The following is a 19,401-nucleotide window of genomic DNA, read 5'->3' as shown; positions in this document are numbered from 1 at the left end:
GCAGTGTCAGAGGGTCGGCACTGACGGAGCGCCGCAGTGTCAGAGGGTCGGCACTGACGGAGCGCCGCAGTGTCAGAGGGTCGGCACTGACGGAGCGCCGCAGTGTCAGAGGGTCGGCACTGACGGAGCGCCGCAGTGTCAGAGGGTCGGCACTGACGGAGCGCCGCAGTGTCAGAGGGTCGGCACTGACGGAGCGCCGCAGTGTCAGAGGGTCGGCACTGACGGAGCGCCGCAGTGTCAGAGGGTCGGCACTGACGGAGCGCCGCAGTGTCAGAGGGTCGGCACTGACGGAGCGCCGCAGTGTCAGAGGGTCGGCACTGACGGAGCGCCGCAGTGTCAGAGGGTCGGCACTGACGGAGCGCCGCAGTGTCAGAGGGTCGGCACTGACGGAGCGCCGCAGTGTCAGAGGGTCGGCACTGACGGAGCGCCGCAGTGTCAGAGGGTCGGCACTGAGGGAGCGCCGCAGTGTCAGAGGGTCGGCACTGAGGGAGCGCCGCAGTGTCAGAGGGTCGGCACTGAGGGAGCGCCGCAGTGTCAGAGGGTCGGCACTGAGGGAGCGCCGCAGTGTCAGAGGGTCGGCACTGAGGGAGCGCCGCAGTGTCAGAGGGTCGGCACTGAGGGAGCGCCGCAGTGTCAGAGGGTCGGCACTGAGGGAGCGCCGCAGTGTCAGACACTCCAAGATCTTTGCTCTCCTTAAATTCTTGCTTCTGTATTCGCACCCCTCAATTTCTATCACCGCAAATATCAACCCTGACTGGATTCTAGAAGCTCTGGAATTCCTGCATTTGTTCTTGTCCACGTTGATGACATTTCTTCCTTCCCCTTTCAGAAGCTGTGACCAAGTCACCGCGTGCTGTCAGTGCAGATCCTCACTGCTGGATAGAAGACATTCACACCCATCTTGTCTACTTCCTTTGTCAATGGGCAGGGATCTATGCAGCAGCTGCCTCTTGACCCTTCACTGGTTCCCTTTGCCAGCCTCCACGATTGTAAACATCTTGATTACATTTCCTCTTGACTGTCACAGCGCCAGGGAGAATGGCCCCGGGTTCTGGTGACGCTCAGAATCCAGAGCAAGAACCCAGTTTTCTGGATGAACAGGTAACACAAATAAATAATTGCGCACTGGCCTCAGTGCGACAGTAGTCAGACATTTATCAACCCCACCCATACAGACACCGGGAGAGTCACAATGCCCTTTCGTCCTGATTTATGACTGGCTCCAGTGCCATTTTCAGGCAGCCCCTTCCAGCGTCCCTTGTGAGCCCGTCCTGGTCCGTTCAACAGACTGTGACGCTGAAGCCATATTGAAACTTGCTCTTTATGTGGTCCATGAAGGCCCCCAGGGCAAAGGTAAGAGGTAACGGGGTGAGCCTCTTCTCCAGCACGCCCCCAACAACCCAGTTACTGTCCAGCGAGCCTGGAGGTCAGAGTGGAGAGGTCACAGTAAGTGGCAGGCCCAGTGTTTTCCCTCCTTCTGGACCCCCTGCCCCCCACCCCCAGACTGAGAGACTTCTCACTTCCCCCCAGACTGAGAGATTCCCCACCACCCCAAATGACAGACTCCTCACCTCCCGACTGAGAGATTCCTCACGGCAGCCCCCCCCCACCCCCCCCCACCCAAGACTGAGATTCCTCACCACCCACCCCCCAGACTGTGCGACTCCTCACCCCCACCCACACTGTGAGATCCCTCAATACTCCAGACCATGAGACTCCTACTCCACCACCCGAAACCCAGGTCACTTCACTTTCCCCCATGTCTCTCTGTCTCTCCCACATGCTCTTGACCCTCGCAGTCCCCTCCCTCTCCAAATGCCCCTCCATTCTACAGCCTCACCTCTGAACACCATGTTAGCCGGTGCAACATCAAGCTGGTATCCGAATGAGAAGGTGGTCTCCCGGGATTGTATGCTCGCCTCGAACTCCACGCCTACCTGAACCTGCAGGGTAAGCAAGTCCCAAAACGTTAGTATGGTAAATGGCTGAGAAAGCCCCCACCTCGGACTGGAGCAGGGAGATGTTGTTAGATCCCCATGACTGATCCTGCCACTCAACGTTACTGCTGCTGATCCTGCAAAACCTTGACCATTTCATGCCGGAACAATTCCTAATTTCACTCCTGACAAGTCTGGTTCTGAATTTTAGATCCTGCCCCTCTTAATCCTGAATACCCCACTCAGCAGAAATAGCTTCACTTCCCCTCCCCCGCTTAATCCCATGAACAATGTCAATCAGCTCCCCACATCGCCTTCTCAATTGCCACAATGATGTTAATTTGTGTAACGTCTCCTTAGAAATTTATCCCTTGGAGTCCAGAGACGGGATTTTCCGGCCACGTTCGCCCCGAAAGATGTGCAGATAGGTTGATTGGCCATGCTAAATTGTCCGTTAGTGTCGGGAATTAGCAGGGTAAAATGTGTGGGGTTCTCATAGAATCATAGAACCCTACAGTGCAGAAAGAGGCCCTTCGGCCCATATGGGGATAGGGCCTGGGTGGGATTGTTGTCAGTGCAGACTAGATGGGCCGAATGGCCTCCTTCTGTACAGTACGGATTCTATGATTCCATGAAACCAGAAAATCCCGCCTGTGGTCAACAGACTTCTCTGTGGTCTGCCCTTCGCCCGCTACGATTTCCGTGGTGGGTGGAATGGGAAAATTTACCCCTGGGTGTCATTCATTCCCTTAAATCTATGCTGCCCTCCTTGCAAGTTCCATACAAACTGCTGAGTGCACCTGGTGCCCAGGTAAGCTCAGATTACTGTTGGTGAACCTACAGAAGAATGAATCCTACCCCATGCTGCAGTTGTAAATGCGCCTAGTTTGGGGGCGTTTAAGAGATCCGTGGATAGGTTTATGGATGGTAAGGGTTTGGTTTAGGTTAGAGGGTCATTGTTTTTTAACTGGTCGGCGCAACATCGTGGGCCGAAGGGCCTGTTCTGCGCTGTAATGTTCTATGTTCTATGACATTCCAGCTCACGGCACTGAAATGGCAATTTCCCACAGACCCTTCAGATTATCTTCTGAACTGTTCATGACCTCTGAATGATCAGTGCACACAGGCATCCAAGCACAGAACAAAGAACAGTACAGCACAGGAACAGGCCCTTCGGCCCATCAAATCTGTGCCGATACAGATGCCTCTTTGATCTCATACTTTCTTGCCTCTATGTTCTATTCCCAGCCTATTCATGTATCGAACTTGAACATTTTTATAGAATCAGATTCCACTGGCAGCACGTTCCAGGTATTCATCATCCCCTGTGTGAAAAACTTGCCCCTTATATTGCTTTTAAACTTTTCCCCTCTCATTTTCAACCCATGCCCCTCGAGTAATTGACCCTTTGACCCTGGGAAAAAGATTCTGACTATCCACTCTATCCAAGCCCATCATAATCTTGTAAACCTCTATCAGGTGCCCTCTCATCCTCTGATGCTCCAATGAAAACAATCCAAGTTTGTTCAACCTTTCTTCATAGTCCAGATCCTCCAAAACAGGCAACATCCTGATAAATCTCTTCTGCACCCTTTCCAATGCATCAACATCCTTCCAGATTTTTTTGTCACTTCCTCAAAGAACTCAAGGAAATTTATGAGACACGACCTCCCCTTCACAAAAGCATGCTGCCTATCACTAATAAGCCCATTCTCTTCCAGATGTGATTACATCTTGTCCCTAAAAATCTGCTCCAATAATTTCCCCACCACTGATGTGAGGCTCACAGGTCTGTAATTTCTCAAATTGTCTCTTCTGCCTTTCTTAAATAGATCAACAATGTTAGTTACTCTCCAATCCTCTGGTACTTCATCATGACTAAAGAGGATACAAAGATTTTGGCTAAGGCCTCAGCAATTTCTTCCCTTGCCTCTCTCAGTATCCCGAGATAAATCCTAATTGGCCTGGGGACTTTTCCATCTTTCTATTTTCCAAAGCCTCCTCCCTTTTTATCTCAAAATCCTGCTTTCAGTTATGTACTAGGATTGTACATAATACGCCAAATGTGGAATAACCAAAGTCTTATAGAGCTGCAACATTATTTTCAAATTCCTATACTCAGTGCCTCTACCAATGAAGGCCAGCTTGCCATACGCCTTCTTGACCACCTTGTTTATCTGAGTTGCCACTGTCAGGGAACTGTTGCATGCTAATATTTCTAAGGGCTCGACCATATACTTTTCTTTTGCAGTAGATCTTCCAAATCGCATCACCCGACATTTGTCCAGGCTAAATTCCATCCGCCATCTTTCGGCCCAGGTCTCCAGCCGATTTACAGCCTGCTGCATCCTCTTACAATCCTCACTATCCGCTACTCACCCAACTTTTGTATCCTCTGCAAACTTACTAATCAGACCACTTACATTTTCCTCCAAATCATTTATATATATTAGAACATAAGAAATAAGAGCAGGAATAGGCCACCTAGCCCTTCGAGCCTGCCCCACCATTCAATAAGAACAGGGCTGATCTGAAGTGGCTCAGTTCCACCTTCCCGCTTTCTCCCCATAACCCTTAATCCCCTTGCCTACCAAAAGCCTATCTACCTGCGACTTAAATATATTTAGCGAGATAGCCTCCACCACTTCAACGGGCAGAGAATTCCAGAGATTCGCCACCCTTTGAGTGAAGAAGTTCCTCCCCAACTCTGTTCTAAACTGCCCCCCCCCACTTATCTTGAGGCTGTGCCCTCTAGTCCTGCTGTCCTTTCTGAGCAGGAAGAACCTCTCCACCTCTACTCTATCCATCCCATTCATCATCTTATACGTCTCAATAAGATCCCCCCTCATCCTTCTAAACTCTAACGAGTACAAGCCCAGTCTATTCAGCCTCTCTTCATAGCTCAACCCCCTCAACTCCGGTATCAGCCTAGTGAACCTCCTCTGCACTCCCTCCAAGGCCAAAATATCCTTGCACAAGTGCGGCGACCAAAACGGCAACCAGTACTCCAGCTGCGGCCTCACCAGTGCCCTGTACAGTTGCAGCAAGACCTCCCCACTTTTATATTCAATCCCCCTCGCTATGAAGGCCAGCATCCCATTTGCCTTCCTGACCACCTGCTGCACCTGTAGGCTAAGTTTTTGGGACTCGTGCACAAGGACCCCCAGGTCCCTCTGCACCATAGCATGCTGCAGCTTTTCGCCCTATAAGTAGTAGTCCTTCCTACTATTATTCCTACCAAAGTGGATAACCTCACACTTGCCAACATTGTATTCCATCTGCCAGGTCCTCGCCCACTCGCTCAGCCTATCTAGATCCCTCTGCAGACTTTCTACACCCTCCGCACAATTTGCTGTTCCACTTATCTTTGTGTCATCAGCAAATTTTGACACCTTACACTCGGCTCCCTCCTCCAGATCATCTATATAAATGTTAAATAGCTAAGGCCCCAGCACCGATCCCTGGGGCACTCCACTAGTCACCAACCGCCAATCCGAATAGCACCCATTGACACCCACTCTCTGCCTCCTATTTGACAGCCAATCCCCTATCCATGCTAACACCTTACCCCCAACTCCATGCCCCCTAACCTTCTGTAACAACCTTTTGTACGGCACCTTATCAAACGCCTTCTGAAAATCGAGAAACACCACATCCACCTGTTCCCCTCTATCCACCGCACTAGACACATCCTCATAGAATTCCAATAAATTCGTCAGACACGACTTCCCCTTAACGAATCTGTGCTGCGTCTGCTCTATCAAACAATTCTTCTCAAGGTGGCTCGCTATTTCCTCTTTCATGACGGATTCAAGCATTTTTCCTACAACAGACGTTAAACTAACCGGCCTATAATTCCCTGCCTTTTGCCTGCTACCCTTTCAAACAGCAGCGTAACATTAGCCGTTTTCCAATTTTCCGGCACTTCCCCAGAATCCAGCGAGGTTTGGAAAATAATCACTAAGGTATCTACTACCACCTCCGCCATTTCCTTCAGAACCCTTGGATGCATTCCATCCAGTCCTGGGGACTTGTCCACCATCAGTCCCTCTAGTCTGTCAAGCACTGCCTCTCTAGTAACAATGATCTCATTCAGGCCCTCCACTCCTACCATCTTTCCATCATTAACACCCGGCAAACTATTCGCGTCCTCCTCCGTGAAGACCGAAGCAAAAAAGTTATTCAAGGCCTCAGCCATTTCCTCATCCCTCACCACTAAATCCCCCCTCTCATCCTCTAAGGGTCCAACGTTCACCCTAGCCAGCCTCCTCCTTTTTATATATTTATAAAAACTCTTACTATCCTTTTTTATATTAAGCGCTAGCCTAGATTCATAGTCTATCCTTCCTTTCTTTATCAACTTCTTCGTCATTCTTTGTTGATATTTAAACGTCTCCCAATCCTCTTCTCGCCCACTACTTTTAGCCACTCTAAACGCATCAGCTTTTAATTTAATACTCTCCTTTATCTCCTTTGTTATCCACAGCTGATTATCTCTTCTCCTACGATCCTTCTTTACCATCGGAATAAATTCCTGCTGAGCACCAGGAAAGATCTCCTTAAAGATCCTCCACTGTTCCTCAGCAGACCTACCGACCAATCTGCGCCCCCAATCTACATTCGCCAATTCCTCTCTCATCCTATTGTACTCCCCTCTGTTCAAACAAAGGACACAGGTCTGGGATCCTACTTTCTCCTCCTCCATCTGCATCAGATGTTACAAACAAAAGAGGCCCCAGCACTGATCCATTTAAACACAGCTTATCACAGACCTCCAGAAGGAAAAGTACCCTTCCACTGCTGCTGTCTGCTTTCTATGCCTAAGCCAGTTTTATATCCATCTTACCAGCTCACCTCAGATCCCAAATGACTTCACCTTGTGTATCAGCAATGAGGAACCTTATTGAAGGCTTTACTAAAATCCACATACACAACATCCACTGCCCTGCCCAGGTCAATTTTTTTTGTCACTTCCTCAAAGAACTCAGTGAAATTTGTGAGAAGCGACCTCCCCTTCACAAAACCACGCTGCCTATCACTAATAACCCTATTCTCTTCCAGATGTGAGTACATCCTGTCCCCAAAAATCTGCTCCAATAATTTCCCCACCACTGATGTAAGGCTCACAGGTCTGTAATTTCTTGAATTGTCTCTTCTGCCTTTCTTAAACAGAGCAACAATGTTACTCTCCAATCCTCTGGTACCTCATCATGCCTAAAGAGGATACAAAGATTTTGGCCAAGACCTCAGCAATTTCTTCCCTTGCCTCTCTCCTGAGATAAATCCTATTTGGCCTGGGGACTTGTCCATCTTAATATTTTTCAAAGCCTCCTCCCTTTTTATCTCAACATCCTCCTTTCGACACTCACCATTCACCACATCCTTCTCTTTTGTGAATACTGATGCAAAGTACTCGTTAAGGACCTCACCCACCTCATCTGGCTCCACACACAAATTCCCTACTTTGTTCTTGAGTGGACCCACCCTTTCCTTGGCTAGCCTCTTCCTTCTTGTATACACATAAAAAACCCTGGGATTCTCCTTAATCCTGCCTACCAAAGGTATTTCATGGCCCCTTAAGCCTTCCTAAGTCCCTGTTTAAGTTCTTTCCTGCTTTCTTTGTATTCCTCTAGAACCTTATCCGTTTTCAATTTCCTGAAAATTATCTATGCCTCCTTCTTCTTTTTCACTAAGCTCACAATTTCTCTTGTCATCCAGGGTTCCTGAATCTTGCCATCTTTATTCTTCATTTTTACAGGGATATACTTATTCTGAATTGTTAACAATTGACTTTTGAAAACTTGCCATATATCGGACGTGGGTTTACGCTCAAACAGGCACCCCAGTCTACGTTCCCTAGCTCCTGCCTAATACTAGTTGTCCTTCCCCCAGATTAGTACTTTCTATCCCTTTTCTACAAGTATTCTGAAACTTATCGAATTGTGATCGCTGTTCCCAAAATGGTCCCTCACTGAGGCAACGATCAGCAAAGGCAAAATCAGTTTCGTTTGACCTCCAGCGTCACTCGTGTTTTGCCAATTTAGAAGCTCTATCAATTGCATCCATTCACCTTTGAAAGCAGATGGACTGGCACCGGGAATTGGACAAATCCCAACTCTCTTGACCCTGTCTACAATTCCCACTGAGTCGGAAAAGCAGTCAGCATAATCAAGGACCCCACACACCCAGACATTCTCTCTTCAACCTTCTTCCGTTGGACAAAAGATACAGAAGTCTGAGGACACATAACAACCAACTCAAGAGCAGCATTTTCCCTGCTGACATCAGACTTTTGAATGGACTTACCTCATATTAAGTTGATATTTCTCTGTAACACTACATTCTGTACTTTCTCGTCTCCTCCTCTATGAACGGTATGCTTAGTCTGTATACCGTGCAAGAAACAATACTTTCCACTGTATGCTAATACACGTGACAATAATAAATCAAATCAAAATCCCACACTTGAGCAGTACACCAGGTAATTCCAGGTTCAATATCCCCACTCACTTGATCATTAGCTCTGTGGTAATAACTGGCATGAGCACCACCTCGACCAATATTCAAAGTAGCAATCCACTGAGGGGCTGTATAATAGATAAGAGAGTGAGTTAGAGACACTGATGTACCCCACACTCCTCACCGCAACACTGAAGTACCCCACATCCCTCACTGCAACACTCTGACATATCCCACATTCCTCATTGTAACACTCTGACATATCCAACACTCCTCACTGTAATAGATATTTCCCACATACCTCAATGTAGCAGTAATATGTCCCACACCCCTCACCGTAGCACTCACTTGTGTACTTTCCAGCCAATGTGAGGATCGCTCCTTCCTCGTTTGGCCTCCGATGGTAAACCATCTCTCCTCCGAGGACCAGGTTCTGGCTGATGCTCTGTAGAAAATGGCCGACCACAATCACTAGGGTGAGAAAGAATAAGACGCTCAAATCTCAGGCTCAGCCACATCAGGTATACCTCCCATAGCTGCCCACCGCCCCTGCTTTAACACGTAGCCTTACCTGATTCATTGATGATGTCCGGGTTGCCGAGGGTAAAGGTTGTGGTGAAGGAGTCACCTCGATACTCTGAATCAAACTGCCAGGTCAGAAACCTATCTTGTTGTGTCTGGGTAAGGAAAAGCTGTGATAATTATTCCTGCTCTGATCCCCCACCCTCCCCTTCTCCAACACTCCCTCATAGCCTTTCCTCCTCTTACACCCTCACTCCCTCAGACACCTCCTTTTCTACAGCCCCTTCCCCCTTCCACAGTTCCTTCTGTTCCCCCAGCCCCTCCCATCTCCCACAACCCCATCCACCAGCATCTCCTGCTCACTGCCCCTCCCCTCCCCAAACCCGTTCCCCCTCCACCCCCTCCCCTCTCCTCTCCCCCATCTTCTCCCCCATCCTCTCCTTCTCCCTCCCCATGACCCTCTTCCACAGACCCTATCCCCTTGTCCTTTACTGGGAACACAGACAGCTTTAATGGAACGGTGTGGTGGAGTGGAGTGGAGTGGAGTGATTAGTCCACAGCTGTGTAATTCCAAACAAGGATGTGCAGGTTAGGTGGATTGGCCATGCTCATTCGCCTCTTAGTGTCAGGGAGACTAGCTAGGGTAAATGCTGGGTTTATGGGGATAGGGCCTGGGTGAGATTGTGGTCAGTGGGCTGAATAGCTTCCTTCTGCACTGATTCTATCATAGAACATAACAGCGCAGAACAGGCCCTTCGGCCCACGATGTTGCGCCGACCAGTTAAAAAGCAATGACCCTCTAACCTAAACCAATCCCTTTCCATCCATAAACCTATCCACAGATCTCTTAAACGCCCCCAAACTAGGCGCATTTACAACTGCAGCAGTCAGGGCATTCCAATCCCTCACCACCCTCTGGGTAAAGAACCTACCTCTGACATCTGTCCTATAACTACCACCCCTTACTTTAAAGCTATGCCCCCTCGTGCTAGCTTTCTCCATCCGAGGAAAAAGGCTATCACTGTCCACCCTATCTAAACCTCTAATCATCTTATATGTTTCAATAAGGTCCCCTCTTAGCCGCCTTCTTTCTAACGAAAACAACCTCAAATCCCTCAGTCTCTCCTCATAGGACCTCCCCTCCTTACCAAGCAACATCCTGGTAAACCTCCTCTGCACCCTCTCCAAAGCCTCCACATCCTTCCTATAATGTGGGGACCAGAACTGCACACAATACTCCAAGTGTGGCTGCACCAGAGTTTTGTACAGTTGCAACATGATGCTGCAGCTCCTAAATTCAATCCCCCTACCAATAAACGCCAAGACACCGTATGCCTTCCTAACAACCTTATCTACTTGATTCCCAACTTTCAGGGATCTATGTACACATACACCTAGATCCCTCTAATCCTATGATTCTAACCTCTCAGACTTTGAAAGTGAGGTGTATTGTCCCCTATGCAATGTGTAGTTTCCAAAGAGCCACAAGATGGTACTATGATGGGCAGTTTGGCAGATGAGTCGACATATTAAGGGCAGCAGAGTGGGTAGGAAGTCCAAAGATGTGCGGGTTAGGTTGATTGGCCATGCTAGGAAATGCCCCTTAGTGTCCAGAGATGCGTAGGTTAGAGGGATTAGTGGGTAAATGTGTAGGGATATGGGGGTAGGGCCTGGGTGGGATTGTGTTTGGTGCAGACTCAATGGGCCAAAGGGCCTCTTTCTACATTGTAGGGTTCTGTGATTTCTGTGAGGAAGTCAGAGGCAATGGTTTGACAGTCAATGACTGAGAAACTCAAATCACATATACAGATTACAGGGGCTGCGAACAATTTTCTCAGACCAAGAGAAGATAAGATTGGATATAGGTGTTCCGAAAAGATGAGGGGTCTGACCACAGTCGAAAGGGAGAAATTATTTCCATTGGTGCACGGTGGCACAATACTTAGCACTGCTGCCTAACAGTGCCCGGGACGCAGGTTAGATTCCCAGTTTGGGTCACCATCTGTGTGGAGTCTGCATATTCTCCACCTCTGTACGGGTTTCCTTCCAGTGCTCTGATTTTTTCTGAAAGATGTGCTGGTTAGTGCATTGGCCATGCTAAATTCTCCCTTAGTGTACCCGAACAGGCTGGAGTGTGGCAACTGGAGGATTTTCACTTAACTTCATTGCAGTGTTAAAGTGAGCCTATTTGTGATATTAATAAATTAACTTTAAAACTTAAAACTGGATCAAGCAACAGACAGCACAGATGTAAGGTGATCGGCAAAAGAAATAGTGGCAACATAAGAAGACACGATTAAACACAGCGAGTTATGACCTGGAATGTGTTGCCCAAGAGGGCAGTGGAATCTTATTCAATCATCATCTTAAACAGGGATTTGGATGAACAATTGAAGAGGGAAAATCTAATGGGGAAAGAGTATGGCAGACCTAAATCAAACATCCAAAATAGGCATAGCAGGCTGATCGGCCAGCTTCTGTGTTGTCTAATCCTAAATCCTATGGAATGTACTCAAATGGAGCGGAGTGAGGACTGTATCGGAATGGAGCGGAGTGTGGACTGTATCGGAATGGAGCGGAGTGAGGACTGTATCGGAATGGAGCGGAGTGAGGATTGTATCGGAATGGAGCGGAGTGAGGATTGTATCGGAATGGAGCGGAGTGAGGATTGTATCGGAATGGAGCGGAGTGAGGATTGTATCGGAATGGAGCGGAGTGAGGATTGTATTTGAATTAAATGCCGTGACACCGTTCCTGTTGTTTTTAAATTCACTAGCTATCCCCAGGAGGGACAGTCACAAAGGCCCTTCTGCCAGTCCAAAGCAACATTAAAAATTGGGTAAATATTGCCGTGTGAGGGCACAAGACCTGAAAAGCTGCTTTGGCGCGGATCCTCTCAGCCAGCAGGAGGATGCACTGAGCATTTAAGCTTCCAGAACTACCATTTCACCAACCAGGAGGGGGAAATTCTGAACAGGAAGGAAAAAACAAAATTAAGATCCCAAAGTAGCAAATCACTTCCAATTCACTCCCACTGGGGTGTGGGGGTGGATGGAACTAATGAACGGAACAGAGACAGATTCTGAGAGAGTAATTAGATGGAGAGAGCAAGAGCAACCGTGGAAGATACAGAGCTTCAGTGAACAACCTGATGGTGTGTCCTGCGGAGCAGACAATCAGCCCACCAGCATACCCACCCAGCAGACGTACCTCTCCAGGGCCGGCTTGTTGTGTTCCCGAGTACGTTGCATTGAAGTGGTAGTGTGGCGACATGGAGCTCATGTGGATGGTATGAGCTGCCTGCGGATGTAAAAGACATAATGCCCAGTCAGTTCAGAATCCAAAAGTTGAGAACAATCAAATGGCCTCTACACTGGATGACAGTATGGTCCCATGATGGAAACTGGCTCACACTGGGACTAGGCTTTACCCTGTATCTACTCCCTTACTGTACCTGTTCTGGGGGTGTTTGACGGGGACAGTGTGGAGGGGAGATTTACTCTGTATCTAACCCCATTCTGTACCTGTTCTGTGAGTGTTTGATGGGCACAGTGAACACTGACCTGAAAATGTTCGCTGAGGTTTTTATTGATCACAAGCTTGACACCTTCAATTTGTTGAGGAAAAACATCTGCTGGGACCAAAAACAGAGATTTCAGCATTAATTCAGTCAAGATGCAGATGGGAACAGATGGGGAACAGATGGGGAATAGATGGGGAATAGATGGGGAATAGATGGGGAATAGCTCAGATTCATCTTACACACACCCCCATTTCACCCAATTGAACCACCCCCATCTCCAGCTGCTTGGCTGGCCCTGCCCACATGAGCATCCACACCCTGGTCACACCATCCTCTCTGAACAAGTCCTCCGCAGCCCTGTTTTGTCTATTCTGGGCCTTCCCCCTCATCTACCCACTCCGCCTCAGCTCTGCCCCAAAGTTCTCACCTACCCCCCAGTATTCACACTCTCTCCCTGTAACCCCTCCTTCCTGGATCTGCTTGACAATATTGTCTCAGACTAAACCCTCCCTCTCAGCTGCACCCCCCGTCCAAGGTATTGCTCACTACTTCTCCTTCGCATCGAATCAACCTGACCTCTCATCTCTACCCAAACTCTGCCCCACTGCTCCCCCCCACAACCCCACTCCTCCCTCACCCCGTCCTCCACCCACTCTCCTCTCCTCCTCTGTCCCCCTTCACCCCTCCTCCCCCACCCTAACCTCCCTCCCCCTCCTTCACCTACCCTCCCCATTCTGCCCCCTCCCTACCCCACCCATTCTCCCCCCAACTTCCCCTCCCCTTCTCAGCCGCTCCCCTACCCTTCTTCCCCACTCTCCTACCCCTTCTCCCCAACAGCCCTATCTTTACTCCCCTACCCCATCTTCCTTCCTCCCTCCCCTAACCCCCTCCCCCGACACCATTCGCCCCCTCCGCGACACCCTTCGCCCCCCCCGACACCCGCCCTTCTCCCCCCCCTCCCCCACACCCGCCCTTCTCCCCCCCCACACCCGCCCTTCTCCCCCCTCACACCCGCCCTCCCCCTCACCCCCCCTTCTACCCCCCTACACCCGCCCTTCTACCCCCACACACCCGCCCTTCTTCCCCCTCCCCCACACCTGCCCTTCTCCCCCCTCCCCCACACCCGCCCTTCTCGCCCCCTCTCCCCCCACACCCGCCCTTCTCGCCCCCTCTCCCCCACACCCGCCCTTCTCCCCCCCTCACACCCGCCCTTCTCCCCCCCTCTCGCCCCCTCCCCCACACCCGCCCTTCTCGCCCCCCCTCCCCCCCACCCGCCCTTCTCCCCCCTTCCCCCTCCCCACCCGCCCTTCTCCCCCCTTCCCCCTCCCCACCCGCCCTTCTCCCCCCTTCCCCCTCCCCACCCGCCCTTCTCCCCCCTTCCCCCTCCCCACCCGCCCTTCTCCCCCCTTCCCCCTCCCCACCCGCCCTTCTCCCCCTCCCCCTCCCCACCCGCCCTTCTCCCCCCTTCCCCCTCCCCACCCGCCCTTCTCCCCCTTCTCCCCCCCCCACCCGCCCTTCTCCCCCTTCTCCCCCCCCCACCCGCCCTTCTCCCCCGCAACCGCCCTTCTCCCCTTCTCCCTCCCCCCACCCGCCCTTCTCCCTCCCCCCCACCCGCCCTTCTCCCTCCCCCCACCCGCCCTTCTCCCTCCACCCCCAACCGCCCTTCTCCCCCTTCTCCCTCCCCCCCCCGCCCTTCTCCCCCCTCCCTCCCCCCCACCCGCCCTTCTCCCCCCCAACCGCCCTTCTCCCCCCGCAACCGCCCTTCTCCCCTTCTCCCTCCCCCCCAACCCGCCCTTCTCCCCCTTCTTCCCTCCCCCCACCCGCCCTTCTCCCCCTTCTCCCTCCCCCCCACCCGCCCTTCTCCCCCTTCTCCCTCCCCCCACCCCCCTTCTCCCCCCCCCCCACCCGCCCTTCTCCCCCCCCCCCACACCCGCCCTTCTCCCCCCCCCACACACCCGCCCTTCTCCCCCCCCACACCCGCCCTTCTCCCCCCCCCACACCCGCCCTTCACCCCCCCTCACACCCGCCCTTCTCCCCCTCTCGCCCCCTCCCCCAACCGCCCTTCTCCCCCTCTCCGCCCCTCCCCACACCCGCCCTTCTCCCCCCCCCACACCCGCCCTTCTCCCCCCCCCACACCCGCCCTTCTCCCACACCCGACCCACACCCGCCTTCTCCCCCCTCTCGCCCCCTCCCCACACCCGCCCTTCTCCCCCTCCCCACACCCGCCCTTCTCCCCCCTCCCCACACCCGCCCTTCTCCCCCCTCCCCCACACCCGCCCTTCTCCCCCCACACCCGCCTTCTCCCCCCCCTCCACCCGCCCTTCTCCACCCCTTCCCCCCTCCCCCACACCCGCCCTTCTCCCCCCACACCCGCCCTTCTCCCTCCGCCTCCACACCCGCCCTTCTCCCCCTCCCCCCCTCCCCCACACCCGCCCTTCTCCCCCCTCCCCACACCCGCCCTTCTCCCCCCTCCCCCCCTCCCCACACCCGCCCTTCTCCCCCCTCCCCCCTCCCCCACACCCGCCCTTCTCCCCCCTCCCCCCCTCCCCCACACCCGCCCTTCTCCCCCTCCCCCCCTCCCCCACACCTGCCCTTCTCCCCCCCTCCCCTACACCCGCCCTTCTCCCCCCCTCCCCCACACCCGCCCTTCTCCCCCCTCCCCTACACCCGCCTTCCCCCCCCCTCCCCCACACCCGCCCTTCTCCCCCCCTCCCCCACACCCCCCCTTCTCCCCCCTCCCCCACACCCGCCCTTCTCCCCCCTCCCCCACACCCGCCCTTCTCCCCCCTCCCCACACCCGCCCTTCTCCCCCCTCCCCCACACCCGCCCTTCTCCCCCCTCCCCCACACCCGCCCTTCTCCCCCCCTCCCCACACCCGCCCTTCTCCCCCCACCCCACACCCGCCCTTCTCCCCCCACCCCCACACCCGCCCTTCTCCCCCCACCCCCACACCCGCCCTTCTCCCCCCCCAAAGAACAAAAGAACAAAGAACAAAATCAGCCCGGGAAACAGGCCTTCGGCCCAACGAGCCCGCGCCGCCATCTCAACACCACCAGTCCACCTCTCTACCCATGACCCCTATTGACTTAAAACCTGTGAATGAAAGAGAAAAAACATTATCATACTATACCCATTTACATTACCAGGACGCCCCAATGCTAATGACCCTTATTTAAAAGGTTCTCCTATATCCACCCATCTCCAACTCAGTCATGTGCCTGTCTAAGTTATTCTTGAAGGACTCTAGTGTGTTAGCCTCCACCACCTTACTTGGCAGAGCATTCCATACCCCCACTACCCTCTGTGTGAAAAACCTCCCTCTAATATCTGTGTTGTACCGCTCCCCCTCACCTTAAGTCCATGGCCCTTGTCCTACGTGTCTCTATTATAGGAAATAGCTTACCTCTGTTTACTCTATCTATACCCTTCATAATCTTATATACCTCTATTAGATCCCCCCTCAGTCGACGTCTTTCGAGGGAAAAGGGCCCCCAATTTCTTCAATCTTTCCTCATACCCCAGTCCTTCCATACCAGGCAACATCCTGGTAAACCTCCTCTGCACTCTCTCCAGAGTCTCCACGTCCTTCCGGTAGTAAGGTGACCAGAACTGTACGCAGTACTCCAATGCGGCCAAACCAACGTTCTGTACAACTGCAACATTAGACTCCAGCTCTTGTACTCTATACCCCTTCCTATAAAGGCTAACATACCATAGGCTTTCTTCACCACACTCTCCACTTGCACTGCCACCTTCAAAGACTTGTGCACTTGCACCCCCAGGTCTCGCTGCAACTCTATACTCCTTACGGGCTTACCCTTTATCATATAACTTCCCCCTACATTATTCCGGCCAAAATGCATCACCTCACATTTATCCGGATTAAACTCCATTTGCCACGTATCTGCCCAATCAACAGCCTATCAATATCCTGCTGTATTGCCAGACACTGCTCCTCACTGCCTGCCAATCCAGCCATCTTGGTGTCATCAGCAAATTTGCTGATCACACCACCTACTCCCTCTTCCAAATCATTTATATACACTACAAAGAGAAGAGGTCCCAGTACCGAGCCTGCGGCACACCACTAGTGACAGACCTCCAGCTAGAAAAGACCCTCCACAACTACTCTCTGACTCCTCTGACAGACCTCCAGCTAGAAAAAGACCCCTCCACAACTACTCTCTGACTCCTCTTTGCAAGCCAGTTCTCTACCCATCTAGATACCTGACCACATATCCCATGAGCTTTAATCTTCTGTACCAACCTACCATGAGGGACTTTGTCAAACGCCTTACTGAAATCCATATAGACGACATCAACGGCTCGTCCTTCGTCAACCGTTTTTGTCACCTCCTCAAAGAATTCTACCAGATTCGTAAGGCAAGACTTCCCCTTGACAAAGCCATGCTGCGTATCCTTAATCAGATCGCAACGCTCCAAGTGTGCATACATCCTATCCCTAAGAATCCTCTCCATCAACTTACCTACCACTGACGTTAAGCTCACTGGCCTATAGTTACCCGGGCTATCCCTCCTACCCTTTTTAAACAACAGTACCACGTTCGCTATCCTCCAGTCCTCTGGGACCTCACCTGTGTCCAAAGAAGAGACAAAGATTTGCGTCAGAGGCCCAGCAATCTCATCCCTCGCCTCTCTAAGCAGCCTAGGATAAATGCAATCAGGCCCCGGAGATTTATTGATTTTAATGCCCTCTACAGCCCAAGCACTTCTTCCCTCGTAATCAATAGATCTTTCAATCGGTCTACCGCTCCCTCAATGACTGTACTAGACATCAAGCCCCTCTCCATTGTGAATACCGACGCAAAGTATTCATTCAGGATCTCCCCCATTCCCTCTGCCTCTAAGCACAATTCCCCTCGTCTGTCCCTGAGAGGACCAATTTTACCCCTAGCCACCCTTTTGTTCTTAAGATAGGAGTAAAACGCCTTTGGATTCTCCTTAACCCTACCTGCCAAAGTCATCTCATGTCCCCTCTTTGCTCTCCTAACTCCCCATTTGAGATCCCTCCTACTCTCTCTGTATTCCTCCAACGCTCTCTCCGTTCCCAGCTGCTTAGACCTGACATACGCCTCTCGTCTTCTATATCTCTAGTAATCCACGGTTCCTTAATCCTACCTTTCCCATCCTTTCTCCTAACTGGCACATGCCTTTCCTGCATCTTTTGCAGTTTTCCCTTGAAAGACTCCCACATGCCTAACGTGGTCTTGTCTTCCAACAGCCTATCCCAGTCTGTATCCCTAAGCTCCTGCCTAATCCGGCTGTATCTCGCCTTCCCCCAATTTAGCACCCTCCCCTTAGGACAGCTCTCATCTTTTTCCATTCGTATCCTAAAGTAGATGGAATTGTGGTCACTATTAGCCACATGTTCACCTACTGCAACCTCAACCACCTGACCCAGCTCATTTCCTCACCCACCCTCCTCCCTGCCCCTCACCCGCCCCTCCCCTGCCCCGCCCTCCTCCCTGCCCCTCACCCGCCCCTCCCCTGCCCCACCCTCCTCCCTGCCCCTCCCCCGCCCCTGCCCCACACTCCTCCCTGCCCCTCCCCCACTTCCCTGCCCCGCCTCCCTGCTCCGCACCTCCCCCGCCCTCCTCCCTGCTCCGCCCCTCCCCCGCCCCCACCCCCTCCCTGCTCCGCCCCTCCCCCGCCCCCGCCCCCTCCCTGCTCCGCCCCTCCCCCGCCCCCTCCCTGCTCCGCCCCTCCCCCGCCCCCGCCCCCTCCCTGCTCCGCCCCTCCCCCGCCCCCGCCCCCTCCCTGTTCCGCCCCTCCCCCGCCCCCGCCCCCTCCCTGCTCCGACCCTCCCCCGCCCCCGCCCCCTCCCTGCTCCGACCCTCCCCCGCCCCCGCCCCCTCCCTGCTCCGACCCTCCCCCGCCCCCGCCCCCTCCCTGCTCCGACCCTCCCCCGCCCCCACCCCCTCCCTGCTCCGACCCTCCCCCGCCCCCACCCCCTCCCTGCTCCGCCCCTCCCCACCCCCTCCCCCGCCCCTCCCCACCCCCTCCCCCGCCCCCCCCACCCCCTCCCCCGCCCCCGCCCCCACCCCCTCCCTGCTCCGCCCCTCCCCCTCCCCGCCCCGCCCCTCCCCCGCCCTCCTCCCTGCCCCGCCCTCCCCCCTGCCCCGCCCTCCCCCCCTCCCCTCCAAACTCCGCCCCCTCCCTTAGCCCCACCCTCGACCTTTGCACTGCCGGTGCAGCCGCTCAAAGCTGCCGGGATTGTGAAACCGCCGGCGTTCGGCTGCTGCCCAGTTTCCCATGGCTCGGAGCTCGCACCCGTCCACATGGGAATAAGCGGAGAGCGTTATAATTGATTGTATTTTCCTGAAACTCTCCGCTTGTGTCTTTTTTCATTTCCGCCAACCGCCGCCTACGGGAGGCGCCATCTTGGAGCTTGCGCAAGCGCGGCGCCGGACGGGCAGCGATGACGTCAGACGCCGAGCGGCCCAGTGACGCGTGACGTCGCCTTCTTGCTGTCTGAATGACGTCCGCTTTGTGACGTTAAACATTCCTCTGCCGTTGACGTTACGACATATTCAGTCTCCACCTCCCCGGACCGCCTCCTGTCAACAACAAGTGGCGGATAACGTGTCCTGAGGTGTTTTTATTTGCGAATGTATATTTTTCTTCATAGTGGGGTAAAGGTGTTTGATGTTTCCATCGCACATGGGGATGTTTCGAACCGTGGCAGCTCTTTAAAGCGAGACCTTCCCCTCCCTCCTCTGCTCTTCCTCCTCTGGTCCTTTGACGCCTCTGTCCTGTGACACTGAGATTTCCTACTCACATCTCGACCTCACCACCAGCCCCCATTCCATCAGCCTAGACCAGACCAGACCAAACAGCTCCCCGATCAACCAAAGGGGCTATTCAAACTTTACATCATCACAGCCACAGGTCGAGTCACCTCTTTCCTCTCCGAACTCTCTTTGCCTGATGCCTACATGC

At 53.2% G+C, this 19,401-nt stretch overlaps 1 protein-coding gene across 1 annotated transcript; it reads right to left on the bottom strand.

Moving 5' to 3' along the window:
- Positions 1–415: 415 nt before the first annotated feature.
- On the bottom strand, positions 416–18,859 carry LOC145351975 (mitochondrial import receptor subunit TOM40B-like). Its single transcript, XM_080201820.1, is given in 10 exon segments — positions 416–1,420; positions 1,841–1,943; positions 8,448–8,524; positions 8,745–8,867; positions 8,968–9,073; positions 11,787–11,860; positions 11,863–11,887; positions 12,129–12,218; positions 12,482–12,549; positions 18,638–18,859. Coding segments are annotated over 10 exon segments (885 nt in total). The 5' UTR covers positions 18,717–18,859; the 3' UTR covers positions 416–1,280.
- Positions 18,860–19,401: the final 542 nt, after the last annotated feature.

The sequence above is a fragment of the Carcharhinus amblyrhynchos genome, chromosome 13 (assembly GCF_965287045.1).
Source record: "Carcharhinus amblyrhynchos chromosome 13, sCarAmb.v2.hapA, whole genome shotgun sequence".
NCBI classification, from domain to species: Eukaryota; Metazoa; Chordata; class Chondrichthyes; order Carcharhiniformes; family Carcharhinidae; genus Carcharhinus; species Carcharhinus amblyrhynchos.
This window is presented reverse-complemented; position numbering and strand designations above follow the sequence as displayed.